The 16,180-nt window shown below is 40.1% G+C and overlaps 1 protein-coding gene across 2 annotated transcripts in view; it reads right to left on the bottom strand.

The window, feature by feature from the left end:
* Positions 1-859: 859 nt before the first annotated feature.
* The window catches only part of mettl15 (methyltransferase like 15), a 56,660-nt gene continuing 41,339 nt past the window's right edge, over positions 860-16,180 (bottom strand). For both annotated transcript variants that reach the window (XM_038700874.1, XM_038700875.1), the window contains exons 4-6: positions 14,504-14,695; positions 13,524-13,702; positions 860-3,059 (exon numbers count right to left, since the gene is read on the bottom strand). In XM_038700874.1, the coding sequence (XP_038556802.1) occupies positions 2,644-3,059; positions 13,524-13,702; positions 14,504-14,695 (787 nt within the window). In that variant the 3' untranslated portion in view covers positions 860-2,643. The remainder of the gene's footprint in view (positions 3,060-13,523; positions 13,703-14,503; positions 14,696-16,180) is intronic.

Below are 16,180 nucleotides of genomic sequence, written 5' to 3'. Positions count from 1 at the left end.
GAATATGCTCCTGTCTCTTTAAGCCCCCCCATTCAAAACACAGAACAGGAGGAAATGTAATATTTTTCACAGAACAGGAGGAAATGTAATATTTTTGGCTCATAGTGATTTCTTTTAAATACTCCTTATAACCTCATTATTTGAAGCTTTGGCCATGTTTAACATGAACATCCAACATTGTAACATTGTAGATAAGTCATTAAATATGGAAAAGCATAATAGGTCTCCTTTAAATATTACTTGTGACATTTAGTTTCCAAGGTAACGAGGAGGGTATATTTAGAGTGCACTAAACTGAAACAGAAGAAAAAAGTGTTAATAATCTTGATTGAGCAATTACAATTAGTGAAAGTCAAATAGTAAAGATCAAAACACCTCATCTGCTTACAGTTGAAGGTGAGAGAATGCTCAAGAACAACCACCCAGCTCATTCAGCACCACTTCTGACACTTGCGTCATTCAGTATTTAGTGGCATTACTGATTCACATGGTACAGTAGAGGTTTCACTTGAGCTACTCATCAGGGGAGGTTCAGGGGAAGTATAGACGTCAATGGGAAAAGGTGGGGTTTTTTGTTGTTTTTTTTACATGTTGAGCTTTTGAGCTGCAATAACCACCTAATGTGCTGTTAAACATTAGCAATGCAAGAAAATCAAAATACATTAGAATAGCACTAAGAAATGAAGAGATAAAAATCTTCACTGTAGATAGGAATATGTTAAACACAGGAATGTACAGATTCTGTGCTGTATTAAATCAAGGGTGTTTGTTATAAAAATAGGGTGGGGCTTAGATACAACAACTGAATTGTGAGAAACTGATCATTCCTGTACATTTTATAATTCAAAAGGCAAACAAACAAAGGTCACATACTTTTATTTAGGTATAAAACGTATTTACCACAATAATATTTTCATTAAACACTTCACACTTTAACCAGCTTTCTGTCAGGCCCCTTGTTCCCGGGTAGGGGGTGGGTGGGGGTGTGTGTGTTTGTGTGTCCCTTTTTTGCAGGAGTGGAGTCAGGTTCGCAGGAGCCTGTTACCAGCTACCAGCCGCCAGCCATCAGCCTACCAGGTCCTTGCCTCCAGGCAGCGCCAGATCGTAGACTCACGTTACTAGTCAGTCACATTCAAGCTGTTCAAACCTAAGACTAGTTCTTGTGCCTGTTCCCTGCTAACCCTGTTCTTTTGTGCTGCAGATCTCCCCGCCTGGCCCGTCTCCTGCCACTTCTCCACTCCTGCTCACGCATACCCGGGACTGTGGGCCCATGCCCCTCGGACTGCCCGGATTCCAAGCCCAGTGCTACCCCTGGACCCCACACTCTCTGGACCCAGCCTGTCACATCCAGCATACTGTTAACAAAACCCAGTTTCGATTCCCCAACTCTGAGTCTCTGAGTCGGAGTACAGCATTCGAGTTTGAAAACCCAGCCTAACACATTCATATACTTTGTGAGTGACTTGAGTTTGGACAGTTTTCTCAGTACTAAGGCAAGATGAGAGTAACACATACTGCTGCCCAGCAAGATTGGGGTTGATAAGTGGCAACCTCTTAATATAACAATAATAAGTTTTTCTTCTGGAAGAAGATATAAGATACAACTGTATTTTATATTTATATATTAACAATTAAAAATTGTTAATACATCATATTTACCTGTAAACATAAGCAGCTTCTCCTAAGTTGTTCTGTGTCTTCAGTTCAGCTGTGGTGTTTTTCAAGAATGGAAGAACATTATTTACTTTTGCGAATAGTTTATATAGCAAAATAATCTTTGATCAAAAGTCCACTACAGAGCTCTCAAACGCATTTGGAAATGGCACTGATTCAGTTAGAGATAAAGGTTATGGCCAGCCATCGGGTGACCCGAGTGTTGTAAAATGCTATATTATATGACAAAGGTTCCACACACCGGTCCCAGACACCTGAACCAGCGCAATTTACTGAGATGCAAGTAAAAGCTGTGAAAATGATTGAGTGGACGTTTAAATTTAGATTATTTTGTTATGTATTTAACTTTTTTGTTTCTATTGCCAGTTTTATCTCAATTTCAAAAGTCTTGTTTTTGCCGCAGTTTTTGTCACTGCTAACTTTCAATTTTGTCCTGGGTAGATGTGCAGACGTGTGCTACATTTGTGACACATGGTGTCGCCAGTTATTGTTTTTAACCTGGCTATAAAAAATTTTTATAAATCTGAGCTCCAACCCGTGTGCATATTGTGTGGGAGTTTTATTCTTTCCCAGAATTCATCCATTACTGTGCAGTGCTCTAACCAACTAGTAGGAGTCAATAATGCAGCGTCACGGACGACAACCCTCACTGGCTTCCCACCAGCAAACACAGGTAATTGTGTTCACTGGAACACACAACGGAGCCAGAGGTACTGCTACCAGGCTACCTGGGTCTCTGCTGTGGTGGATTTACGTTTAGAAACAGTTTTTGAGCATCCAAGTCCAAAAAATATTTAGCTTTACAGTCAAGAAACAACAACAAAAAAACATCCACAGCAGTACAGTGGAGACTTATTATGTAACTGCGTCTACACCCTTTGCTTGCGTTTACTCTAAAAAAAGTTACTCCGGATGTAAAAAACCTCACACATTTTGACTGAAAGAGGAAGGATTTTTGTTCTCTCATGATTAACGTCTGAGTGCTGCCCTCAATTTAGCGGAGCGTCCTCGAGGATTCTCTTTTACATCGTCCTTTTCTGGGGTGATAACTTTTCTTCGCAGAGGAAGCCAATAAACACTTTTGCTGGCTTGTTTTTCCTTCCAGATGCCTTGCTTCCTTGGGCTGAAGTGATACTGATCTAGATTAGACAAGTCCTCTCCCTGGAGGAAACGTTTGACCAGTCTGTCTTCTAGCGAATGAAAGGTGAGCACGCAGAGACGTCCTCCGGGTCTCAGTACTTCTTGGGCAGCACGCAGGCCTGCATGTAGTTCGTTCAGCTCATCATTCACAAAGATACGCAGAGCTTGGAAGGTCTTAGTGGCCACATGTGCAGGTCGGTGTAGTCTGTCTTTACGTGCATAGGCGACAGCAGCAGGAAGCGATCCTAGAGAAGAAATGGTCAGAGTAAGTGGATCTTGTAAAAGCTATTTTGTTATTACTGTATTGTTACTGTTGTTTTATGTGTAAAAAGGATAAAGGTAGAAAGCACAAAAAAAATTAATACATTTTTTTATGTGTGCAGGAGAGAATAAAATCAGATATATCAAATAAGATTTTACTTAAGCAAGACTGGGGGATGCCAAAAGGAGTAGATGAATGAAGAAATGTGGTCAATTTTAAGGTTCCAGTGATAAGTCCATTGATTAACCAGACGATTGACAGAAAATGTCTAATTTGAGAATAGATTGATCATTTAAGTAATTTTTCAAGCAAAAATGCCAAACATTTAATGCTTACAGCTTTACCTTGTCTTGTGTGACTGTAAACTGAGTATCTTTAAAATTTGGACTGGTGGTCCGCGATGGCATCACCTACGGCTTTGGTAAATTGTGATATCTTTTGTTGCTAATTTTTCACTATTCGATGATGATGAAAATAATTGTTAGTTGGTAGCCCTAGTCACTTTAGAGCTATAGTCTGGAGTATCGTAAAACTTCAATTACTGGCCCAGGCTTTTATTTTCTTAAATCACTGAACTTGGGACAGGCGTCTAATTGGGACTTGCATGTTTGTTCAAACTCACTGAACACGCAAAATCACAAAACTTTATGGAGATGAAGTGGGACTGTCCTGTCATTCAGAAAGTACTGTATATTCTTGTTTATGTAACAAGTCGAAGTACTACACACACTTATTTTATGCTGACAACCCTACTCATGCTATTTTCAGTCTGCTTTTCGCTCTACCATGACAGTAATTTTGGCCTGATTGCACCCTAAAACAGATATCCATCCACTTTAAAAACCATAAATCTTGAACCAGTGTCCTTAGGAATTACATTCAAACAACCATCCATGAACAAAGCCACACCACTTATCAGCTACCACACAAAACCTTGATTCTTGTGACTCTCATGTGACCTATTGACTCACACATTACATCAACAACCCACAGGTGTAATCAGTGTGTGAATATTACAAAGGAGGTTGAAATGCCTCCACTGCCACTGGTCAGGAGAATAAAAGTAGCCTCTTGAATGAAAACACTTATACTTATAACACAGACTTATTACTTCAAGGCATGCTATCTCCTGGTTAAGTGAGAATAATCTGACATAGTCAGCTGGTTTACATTATTAAAGCAAGGTCAAAGAAAATAAGAAAGAAATTAATTGCTATAGCAAGACATAGCACAAAACAGCTTATTGACAAATATATAGAAGCCACTGAAACCTGTGGAGTGAGCCGCAGCAGGACTGAGTGGAAGGTCTATAAGAGGCTCTGTGCAAAGCAGATGGAGGGTGGAGATGGTGTTGATATAGCTTATGTTTCACCAAAATACAGAGGTAAATGCAGCCAAACCTACCATTAACTCTCAGTTCACTGAATGCCAAGTTCAAGTTAAATCTTACTCTGCACAAAAAGACCACTCCCCATGCTAATTACTGTTAACAAAATATTCGTGCACCCAGTATTGGCCTGCTTTCTGTAGAATAAAAACCTCTCTCTTTAATACTCCTGAACAATTTGCACCTGTCTTTTAGAGGCGTCGAATTTTCCACACAAAAGTTTTCTCTCCTCCAGTTATTTGAACAATCCTACCTCAAAATAAATTTGCACTAAGAAGAAAGGTATTATGAACTGCAGACACACAGAGAATGCTTTAGATGCCAAACAATGCACATACAGTTTGTGCACCTGTTTTATAAATAACATGCAGGGTGCAGAACGCATCTGAATTTAGGAACAAAAAGGTGGACGTAAAAGGTTATGACCAAAATGTGCTGAACGTTAAAGTCGGGAAAATATTAGCATTTTATTAAAACATCTTGATGGGGTCCAGCTTGACTGACTCATAACCACCACACAGAAGCCAAAAGGACAATTAGATACTTACATAGACCTAAAGTGAAACTGCAATAAATAGAGAAGTGATGTGGCATTTCTCTCCTCCTGCACTAAACAGCCCAAGGTGTGACTCACACTGCAATCAATACAATGCCTGCACAGCAAGGACCAGCCCTGGTCTGGCCTCACCAAGCCATGTGCTCTCTCTCTAATTCATCTTTCAAAGGTCCTACAGACAGATCCATGGAGAAAAGAAGAGATTAAGATGTGTACATAAAGGGAAAATCAGGTAGTTAAGAAGGAACAACATTGTGAATGTATTAGATAGGACAGAATTAACATAACAAAGCCCTTGCTGTACTCTACCTGTGTGTGACATCTCATCTTAAGTTGCTATATTTGATGTTTGTAGCATGCATAGAAAAGGCGAGAACTACATTCCACAATAAGCTATCTGGACAAGAACAGTGTTTAATGATTCAGTGTTACAAAAAGCTGAATAAATGGAACATGAGCCATGAAGCTTTTGAGTGAATAGGGTTCTTTTTAAAAGAATTCTGCGACAGGTTGTGGTTTTCGACTTTTTAAATTGGCAGTGATGGAATACACGTCATCAGGCTGGGTAGCTGAATGCTAGCGACAAACTTGCAGCATGGTGTACAGTCTGCTCCACGTGACTGACCGTTTACATCCCACACCCCCTACCAGGAACCTCCATCTCCACCTACAGTGGTAGACTTATTGTTCCCGCTGCTAGCTCCCCCCACCAGCCTCATAACCCCCCTCCACTGGAATTCTCCATATACAGACTATACGGCACAGAGGTCGTCTTTTATCATGCTTTTTATTGTTTCTAATGATTTGGACTTTTAAATGATTACTGAGACATGGTTTTCCCCAGGGGACACTGTTCCCTTGATTGAGGCTAGAGTGGGAATATAAAAATATGTGAAATAAGGGATTTCACATATTTTTACATTCCTAGGCCTGGAATCTGGAAGTGGGAGTGGTCTAGCTGTTTTTTAGAAGTTAGGTCTTAAGTGCCATCCTGTTACTTTTGCCAATTTTATTTCCTTTGAAGTTTTAAATCTCGTAATCACTGTCCATCCCCCTTAGTCAGCATCTTTAATTTATAGGCCCCATAAATCAGTTAGTTTTATTTGTCATTTTATGTATTTTATGTATGTTGTCCTTCCCTCATTTTTTAGATCTTATAAACTTTTTAAAACCTAATTCAATTTTTTAAAGAAGCCACACATTCTAAAGGTCACACCTTAGACCTGGTACTCTCATCTGGTTTCTCTCTCTCTCTCGCCTTAATTTGGTGAATATGCCTATTACTGATCAAAAAGTTGTTGTTTTTTTAGTTCCACTACTGCTCCCTTCTCCTCGTCCCTACCCTACAACACACTCTGGCATTCTCAATGCTGGCCCTGCAGGTAAATTCTGTGATGCTTTTAATTCATCATACTTTAATTCCATTACATCTCTGTTCAATCCAGATGCACTATTAAATCCATTTAACGACCAGTGCCTATCCATCCTTGACCAAATTACACCATTTAAAACTAGGAAACAAAATTCAAATAATATCCTCTGGCTGAATGATCAGACTTGAGCTCTTAAAAAAGACTTCAGCTCTTAAAAGACTCTAGAAAATCTGAAAGACAACAGAAGGTCAAGAAGTCTGAAATAACACATAACACCCTTATAAAACAAATGTTAATTTATCAGAAAGCAGTTAAGGATGCTAGAAATAACCACAATCCTGTTCCAGTTTTCTTTAGGGTAACTGATTCTGTTATTACTGATCCCTACACTTATTTCCCAAAACTATCTGGAAAAAATTCTTGCTCATTTTGTTAATAAGATGGAGGATATCAAGGATCAAGGAGGATCCCAAATTCCAGATCACCCTTGTATTCTCTCCATTCCCCATGTCAATGCTGCCTCTTTTACACAGTTTCAACCTATTACAAATTCAGAGTACAGTCCCATGTAAACTTCTCCTGCATCACAGAAATCCCCACTAAGTTGCTAAAACTGTTATCTCACATTTTTTTAACAATTACCTGGCCCCTGGTTCTTCTCCGTTTCCTTTAAGTATAATATTGTTCACTCATTGCTAAAGAAACATAATCTGGATCCGCTGTCCTTAAGTAATTATAGACCAATCTCCAAACGGTCTTATTTTCTAGGGTTCTGGAGAAAGTAATCTCAACTCAAATGATATCTTTTATGAATAATAATAGTGTTTTTAACTGTTTCCAGTCTGGTTTTAGAGCACTGAACAGTACCAAGACAGCTCTTACTAATGAGCTACTGCTAACTGCAGACTGAGGTGACAGCTCGATTTGCTTGAAGTGCTGCCTTTGATACAGATCATGGTATCCTCTAAGGCTTGTGCGGACTACACGACTTTCAGTGTTGGCCGATGACTGTGCAGTTCACACTACACAACTTGCCAACTTGAGTCTTGAAGTCACTGTGGCGTTCACAGTACGTGACCGATGGGTGACGGGGGTCACACACTACACGAGTTGACAATGAGTCTGTCACCCGATGCTGTTCTCCAAACCATGTTTTGTCAAGAAAACACAGGTGAAATGTGAAACGGGAAATGGGTAAGAATCAAGGGCTCAGCTCTTAGCTTTTTACGCTCATACCTCTCCAACAGAACTGTTTCTGTATCTTCTCTACTGCTCAATTGAGGTGTGGTGTCACTCAAGGCTCCGTTCTTGGACCCCTTCTGTTTTCAATATACATGCTGCCTCTTGGCTAGGTTATTAAAAAACATGATGTGCATTACCGTTTTTATGCTGACGACAGTTACCGTTAAAACCCATAGTTCGTAGCAACCTATTACATACCACAACATGCCTCTCTGATATTAAATCCTGGATGTCTCAAAATGTCCCTAAATTTAACAATGTAGTCTGAGGTGATTCTGTTAGATCCCCCAAATTCCATCAGCTCTTTTGGTGCTAATCCTAGTGGTTTGTCAGATAATATTAAGCACGCTGTTAGGAATCTTGGGGTTAAATTTGATGCTAACCAAAAAGTGGTGTTTGGCAAAGCCAACATGTTGTTCAGTCGTGTTTCTTCCAGCTCAGGATAATCTTTAAAATTAGGGAATTTTTATCAATTGCTGATTTACAAGTTGCTTGCTTTTATTTAATCACAGCTTGATTACTGCAGCACAGTTCATTCAGGTATTAGCCATGGCTCCCTCCATTGTCCCCAGCTGGTACAAAACAACTGCCGCTCGACTCGTTACACAGAGGCACGATCACATCACCCCTGTGGCTTGACTCCCTACACTGGCTCCCGGTTATGATTTTGAATTGATTATCACTTTTAAGGTCTTAAATGGCCTTGCTCCTAAATACATTTCTGATTTATTGACCGTATATGTGCCCTCTTGACCGCTGAGATCCTCTGATGGAGACCTGCTGGTTACTCCAAGGTCCCAGTTTGTGAAAAAATGTGATCTGGTTTCTGTTTTTAGAGCACCCACACTATGGAACTCTCTGCCTTCTGACCTCAGACAAACTAAGTCTCTCTAAGTTTCTCTTAGTGAAATGTGAATGTTTGATATATGTTATTATTTTTATTTCTATTTATTTGATCTTATTCACTTTATTGTATTTACGTCCTCTTTGCTCATGTCCTTTGGCTTATTTATCTGCTTTGTCTGGTTGTATTTCTTTTTGTAAAGCACTTTGTGACATTGTTAAGAAAAGTGCTATATAAATAATATTACATGCTAATGCTGAACCAATTCAAGTATATCTCCACATCTAAATCAATACATTCATGTCCTTCCCTTTAGCTACTCAAACTCAAACACAAACACACACACACACACACACACACACACACACACACACACACACACACACCACAAATACAGGGTGATTATGCAATTTATTGGGTTGTTATTCAGCGAAGTAAACTGTTTCTTTGCAGCTATTTTGGTAACTTACATGATTTTTGTGGCCTTCTTGATTCCATTAGCACATAAAAGGAAAATACCCCTACCACCCAGACACACCAGCCCAGACACATAAAACTCTCTGTAAGCACAAAGACAAAGACATGCTTATGCACTCTTTTGATCTGAAAAGCAATGCCATGGCTCTGTTTTAAAAATCTCAATCAATCGTGAAAGAGGCCGCATGTGCCCAAAGAGGTATTTGGAGATCCCTTATTATCACAAATTTATAAAATCAATTTGTAAACCACCCAATATCTCACTCATCATCATTGTTAAACGTCAGAAAAGATATCAGTGATTTATATAGCGCATACTGAAACAGGCACCAATGTAGACAAAAACTAGGACACAAAAGTATGATTTCAAACATGCACACATTACAAGATTTGAAAATAATAGCACATCACACACTACAGGATATTATTAAGATGATTGTGCCAGAGGGAGCAATGCACTGTGATCTCACAAGGAAGCAGATGTGCAAAATGGAGACTGTCCTGATGTAAAAACTCGCTGTAGTAAAGCTTTGAAGTAAGAAAAAAGAACAAAAGCAGAAGGCCAGTCTGGATTAGTGTTACTTTCGTCAGACGAAACTAAACAAAATATATTCGTCCTTAACCTTTTTTCCCAGACTAAAACGAGACGACGAGACGTGACAATGTCCTTAAACGCTGACTATATTAACTGACTTTATTGCCATTAATCTTTTTTCTCCATCATCATGGATCATGCAGAGCGTCACACTTCATCCAGTCAGAGGGAACGATCACCGACCGTTCGCAGTGGGCCAGACGCTCCGCGATCTCCTGTGCCTGGTCCGCCCCACTCCCTTTCCGGCACGGGTTGTGTCGCTAGTACGACCGACAAGCTGTGAACGGTTGATGATCGTTCCCTCTGGCTGGATGAATATTAAGCATAATCCATGTAGGCCTACTACTGCAGCTGGGGGCTCCCCGCAGCGCCACGCAACTTTCTAAATTCTTCCCTCTCACGGAGAAAAGAAAGGTCAGTTAGAAGGGTGTGTGAAGTGTAATTGTAGCAAAATGGTTACATATGACAACAAAATATCTTATTATTATTATAATAAGACAAACATGCCTGATACTTCTGTCAGCCCCAGGCCTACATGCTTGCAGCTATTAATGAATCAGCAGTAAGATTCACAGTTGGTCCCCCTCCTCCCTGTCACGGGAAAAAAAAACTGAGCCCCCCGAAAGCTGTGTATAGTTCGCACACTTATGTGGTCATAAGATTTTTGGAAAAAACACTACAAACTTGAAGTGGCATATGAAGGCTAACCACCTGAGAACTGATTATGTTGTACGTTAATGTCTCATTTGCAATAAAAATGAGAACAAAGCTAACATTTGAATCATATCTCTACTGTGGTTAGAGCAGATAGACCAAAATGCTAATCAAAATTATACTACTAAGTTAGAAAAAACGATGATTAATGACTAAAACTAGACTAAAATACTTTTGATTTTCTTTTGACTAAAATCAGACTAAAATACCCAGACTTTTAGTCAACTAAAACTTGACTAAAAAAATAGTATACAGTGGACTAAATATGACAAAAACTAACAAGGACACTTGACACAGGACTAAGACTAAGACTAAATTTTAAAATGGCTGACAAAATTATCACTAGTCTGGATGAGAAAATGTTTGGGGAGACGTGGTCAACGTGCGTTGTCAATTCTTCAGGTGAGATTTTAACTGTTTGCCAGTTTTAATATTTATCAACGGTTGTATGCTGGCTAATGTTAGCCTAAAGGACTAGCTTATTTACCACTGCTTGGCAACACGGTGAACTGCTCTGGGACTAACATTAGACATGTCTCTCTCATTGGCTATTGTGGTTGTGCTTGAAAAGTACCGACGTAATCATCCAGATTTTCTGTCCAGTTGAGGAGGTTTAAGACTGGATCTGCAAACCCCTCACATTACCAAATAATCTGTCCCGAACATCAGTACCAACCAAGGTCCCAGACAAGATTTCTCCTACGAAATTGTCCCAAAACCCCTGTAGTCTCTGCATGGCTTTAGGTTTATAAATGTGATACGAACCCATCCAGCAACCTAACCTCCACACTCTTTTCTCTAGCAATACAACATGAACGTCACACTGCTTTCTGTGTTGGCAATGAACATTGGCACTAGATGCAAATTGTGTCCTGCAGTATCGTCCAATTTCAACGGAATTCCTTGGGACACTGGGCTGGTGTTTACAACATACTGGATAAACAGTTGAAGAACAACAGTGCCAAATACACAAAAATCCCAAATGGATAAAGAACGTGACTAAAGGAGTTGTTGTAAATCTACAGATAAAGGAAAGTTTGCTATTAAATTTTATGTTTGGGGAATGGTGTTTGCTTGGTTTTTATGTGTACCTCTCAGTAACATTTGGCCCCAGGTACAAGCCCTACTCATCCATTCACAGTCATGCTTCTGTATACAACTAAATGCAGTATTTTTATATTCCTATATAATTCAATATTTGTAAAAATGAATGAAAGTAAATGAAATACAACACAGTATTTACTGAAGTATGTTATTTTCAGAAAGAAAAATTCAGCATTTTGATTAAATATGTCTTGTACGAGAAATAAAATAAAATATGTCAATTTGTACGAGAACCTCAACTGAAAATAAATAAAATAAATGAAGAGAGAGCGAAAGCATGACCAAAAAAACACCAAATCTTGCCCCACCACCCCCTCTCACCTCCCATCCATCACAGACCCACTCCGGGACCCCTTGCAGTTTGCCTACAGAGCCAACAGATCTGTAGACAACGCAGTTAACATTGCCCTTCACTTCATCCTCCAGCACCTGGACTGCCCTGGGACCTACGCCAGGACCTCGTTTGTGGATTTCAGCTCTACTTTCAACACCATCATTGCGGCTCTGCTGCAGGACAAGTTCTCCCAGCTGAACATGCCTGACTCCGCCTGCAGGTGGATAACAGACTTCCTGATGGACAGGAAGCAGCACATGAAGATGGGAAAACATCTCTCTGACTCCATGACCATCAGCACCGGTTCACCTCAAGGCTGGGTTCTTCCCCTCTGCTCTTCTCCCTGTACACCCACAGCTGCACCTCCAGTCACCAGTCCGTCAAGCTCCTGAAGTTTGCAGATGACACCACCTTCATTGGGCTCATCTCAGGTGGGGATGAGTCCGCCTACAGGTGGGAGATCTACCATCTGGTGACCTGGTGCTGCCAGAAAAGTCTGGAGCTCTACGCATTGACAGTGGAGATGGTCGTGGACTTCAGAAAGATCAAGGGCCGGCTGCAGCGTATCAGCGTATGAATCTTCCATCTCTTCAGGACATGTACACCTCCAGGACTCTGAGGAGTGCAAGAAAGATTGCAGCTGACCCCTCCCATCCCAGTCACAAACTATTTCAGTTATTCCCCTCTGGCAGCAGGCTGCGGTCCATCAGGACCAAAACCTCTCCCCACAAAAACAGCTTCTACCGTTCTGCTGCTAGCCTAATTAACAAGGCCCGATCCCTCACTGACACTTTCCCCTTCCCTCTCAAATACTGTATATCTTTGCACATGTAAATATTATCTAATTTCACATCATTGTACATACCCGGTATATTGCACATATTTGTTGTGTAAGTAGTAAGTACATATTTGTAAGTGTTAATCGTTATATTTTGTCAATCAATATTCATATATTTCTACATTTATTTATGCCAACTGTATGTTTGTCTTTGTTTGTCTACATGTAGCACCTTATCTCCAAATCAAATTCCTCATACGTGTAAAATCTACATGGCAATAAAAGCTTTTCTGATTCTGATTCTCACACACACACGGACCCTCATCATTTCTCTTGCGACTGTAAAATCTTCCTGTCAGTATCACTGTCATAATTGGTGATACAGTCCCCCTTGGAACTTTCTTAAATCAAGACCTCTGTCATTGTTACGAATAAACATTGGTGGTGACTCGCTTTGCTCTTCAAAAAAGATGAAACAGCTGCTCTTACTCACACCGGTTCTCCCTGGGTGACACTGACGCACATACTGCACTGTGCAATAACTATTGAAATGACATTTTACTCATTCAGCAGCTGAAATCTAGAGGCATACAGCCCCCCAAAAAAAAAACAATCAGTGAAGACAAACAATGTAATCCAGGCTTTATGCACCAGTGTGTCGTGTGAGCAGAGCATGTGTGGGTGTTTGCATTTGTGTCAGGTGTGTGTGCATTCGTGAGCAGAGAAACATGGGAAAAGAGGGCATAAAAAGAAAGCAATGTGGAAGGGGAGAGAGATGGGGTGTTGTTTGTGAGATACTGTTTGTTTTCAAGGCCTCCTCCAGCTCTATCTTTGTCTCAACTTTACCTCTCAAAGGAAGGTGTGGTAGAAAGGCACCCAAAACAGAGGCAGAAGAGAGGATGATAACTGAGGTCACACTCCACGTAATGTTGTGGGACAATACGTCCCACTGAAAGACAACCTTAATAACTCCACTCATGTTTTATTTTCCCTTTCAGCCTCCAGGAAGCTGCGGGGAATTAATCAGGATAGTGCTGAGCTACCTGCAACCACGCTGGCCAGCTGCTGTGTCCGGGTGAGGGGGTTGACACGGCGTGCCTCCACAATGGCTGAAGCTATTTTCCTGGAGTGTCTTTCTTCCCCATATGCAGTGAGGATGGATGCAAGAGCCTGTTGATCTAAGGTATTCACAACGTCAGCGGCGCAGGGCATGTCGGGGTACCTACGCACAAAGACAAGCCCAATTAAGCTGCTTGACGTCACGTCCTTGCTGACAGTGGCGAATTCTGACAACTCTGAGATACAGCTGAAAGCCTTTCATGGCTGACAGTGATGAATAGAATGAAGGTGAGGGAATGAAGTAAGAAATGCAGCTTGTGCAATTGCTTATAATGAGGTTATCTTAGCTTTTTGCTTTGCACATTATGCTGACATTGTAAAGTGATACATAACTACTTCTGAAAACATTCAAGAAACATTCAATTGCAATACATACAGTATGTAAGGTACAAACATACATAAATATAATGTATGTTGTATCCGATATATTATATATATACTCTCATTTTGTATACCCAATCATGCATCCGAAATCTGAAAGAGCTTCTGTAGCATATAATGTCACTCTTCCTTTCCCTTTGCTACTAGGAAAGGACAGTTTTATTGATGCGACCACAAGAGGTCGCTTGTCAGGAAAGCACTTTGTTTTAATTGACAACGATATTGTTTTAAATTTTTTAGATTAGTTTCAGAAATAGGAATTTTCACGTTTCACTATACAATTTCAATGATCAACATGCTCACTTATGTTATTGGTAGCCCAATTTGGCCATGCCCCTTCTTTACATTACTGCTTGAATGAGTACTGAAGCAATTTCAAGTCTCTCATCATCTGGCACCTCCTAACATTTGCTGGGGAAAAAAAGTCTTGTGTTTTTTGTGTTCAGTTATGTTAATGCAGCATTACTAATCAAACTGAGATCTATCAGCCTTTCAGACATTCTGTATGTTGCAGATCTCTTACCTCTCTCCATCCATTCTCATATCCAAGGGCCCATCCTTGCTGATGGAGAAGCCTCGCTCTGCCTCATCCATCTGCATGGAGGAGCAGCCAGCATCCAACAGGACAGCATCAACGCTGCCTGGCTTGATGTTCATGTTAGACAGGAGGGTTTCAAGCTCGCTGAATCGGCCAAGCAATGGTTTCACACGACCACTGAAGCAAGCATTAGGAAAAGAGCAATTAGACATTTGCATATTAAAACCTCAAACTCCATTTGGGAACTGCGTCTTGTCATCAGAAAAAAAGTATCAGGGGATTGTTATACCACATACCTTTTCTCTTGTAACACAGAAGTCACTTACCGGCATGCATTGCTCTGCTGCTATTAGCTAGTTAGCTCACTTAGCAGGCCCTATTGGCTGACTCTACGTGGACTGGGAGCTCAGGGTACCAGGGGAGTGTTAGTGTTGGTTATACCACCAGCACTGGAGCTTTTGACCAAAGGGAGGATGAGGTTTTCAGGTTCGGGGTGAGGTGACCCTTGTATGATGTTTTACTGTGTTGAAATAAATGAACACAATGTTCAGTTTCCTTGCTGCTTGTCTGACAGATTCATAATCATTACAGCTTGTCGTTAACAGGTGGCTCGCTTTGCGCCCCTGTAAAATTTATATTTTTATCATTTATATCATTACAGTTTGGAACTTCTCTGTAATGTAGCACAGTGTTAACAATGTTACTTATATATTATTTCGCAGCACTGGAACTCAAACTATTTTCTGATGCCCTCAAAAAAATATATAAATATTTCAATTAATATCATAAACATGCAACGACTAGTCGACTACAAAACTCTAGTAAAACTAATAGTTACATGATATACTTATACTTATAATAACGCTTTAAAATCATAAGACAATCTATTCGTCTAACCCAAGTGTTGATGTAAATAACTGTGCACTTATTCACATCAACACTTGGGTCAGGCAACATCCGATCTAAAGGGGGGACTAATTTTGAACTTTACCGTCCTCATTGCCTGTCCATCTCTTGCCACTGATTGTCTAACCGTGCTCCTCGGGAGGGATATAGCGCTTCTGGTATCTAGATTTGTTTTCCTAACTTCTGTCTTTGTGTTCAACAATCTATTTGTAAAGAAAAAAAGAACACTTCAATTAATCTTATTTGGAAAAACTAGTGCCATCATTTAAAAAAAAGCTTTAGCAGGTCCAAGAGGTGAAGGTGGCTTAGAGATATTATATACTTTATGGATGTGAATTATACCTTTAATTTAAAACTGGATAAATGTAGGAGTACAAGTTCAAGTTCAAGACCAAGACCTTTATTTGTCCCCGAGGGGCAATTAGTTTTGCTGCAGTAGCAAAGAAGTTGACACACAGTACATGAGTACAAAGACGACAATACTAATATTTTTTTTTTAAATGGGAGGGCTACATTTCTTCTACTTACTAACAATGAAATGGATGTCTGATTTGTTTTGTCATGTCACCTATGTTCCATGTGACATGTTCTAAATAAAGTTTGAGGGTTAAAAAAAACAAACAAACAAAACAATATGCCGCTTCTCATAGAAAATGAATAGGAGTCTTCACTTCACCCAACCTATGGATTTCTACTCTTAGTTACACACATTCACACCTGGAACCTGCCCAGTACAACCACAGTCGGATTTGCTGG

Source organism: Micropterus salmoides, unplaced genomic scaffold (assembly GCF_014851395.1).
Source record: "Micropterus salmoides isolate LMB-PRFRI ecotype aquatic unplaced genomic scaffold, ASM1485139v1 Ms_hic_scaffold_6, whole genome shotgun sequence".
Lineage (NCBI taxonomy): Eukaryota > Metazoa > Chordata > Actinopteri > Centrarchiformes > Centrarchidae > Micropterus > Micropterus salmoides.
This window is presented reverse-complemented; position numbering and strand designations above follow the sequence as displayed.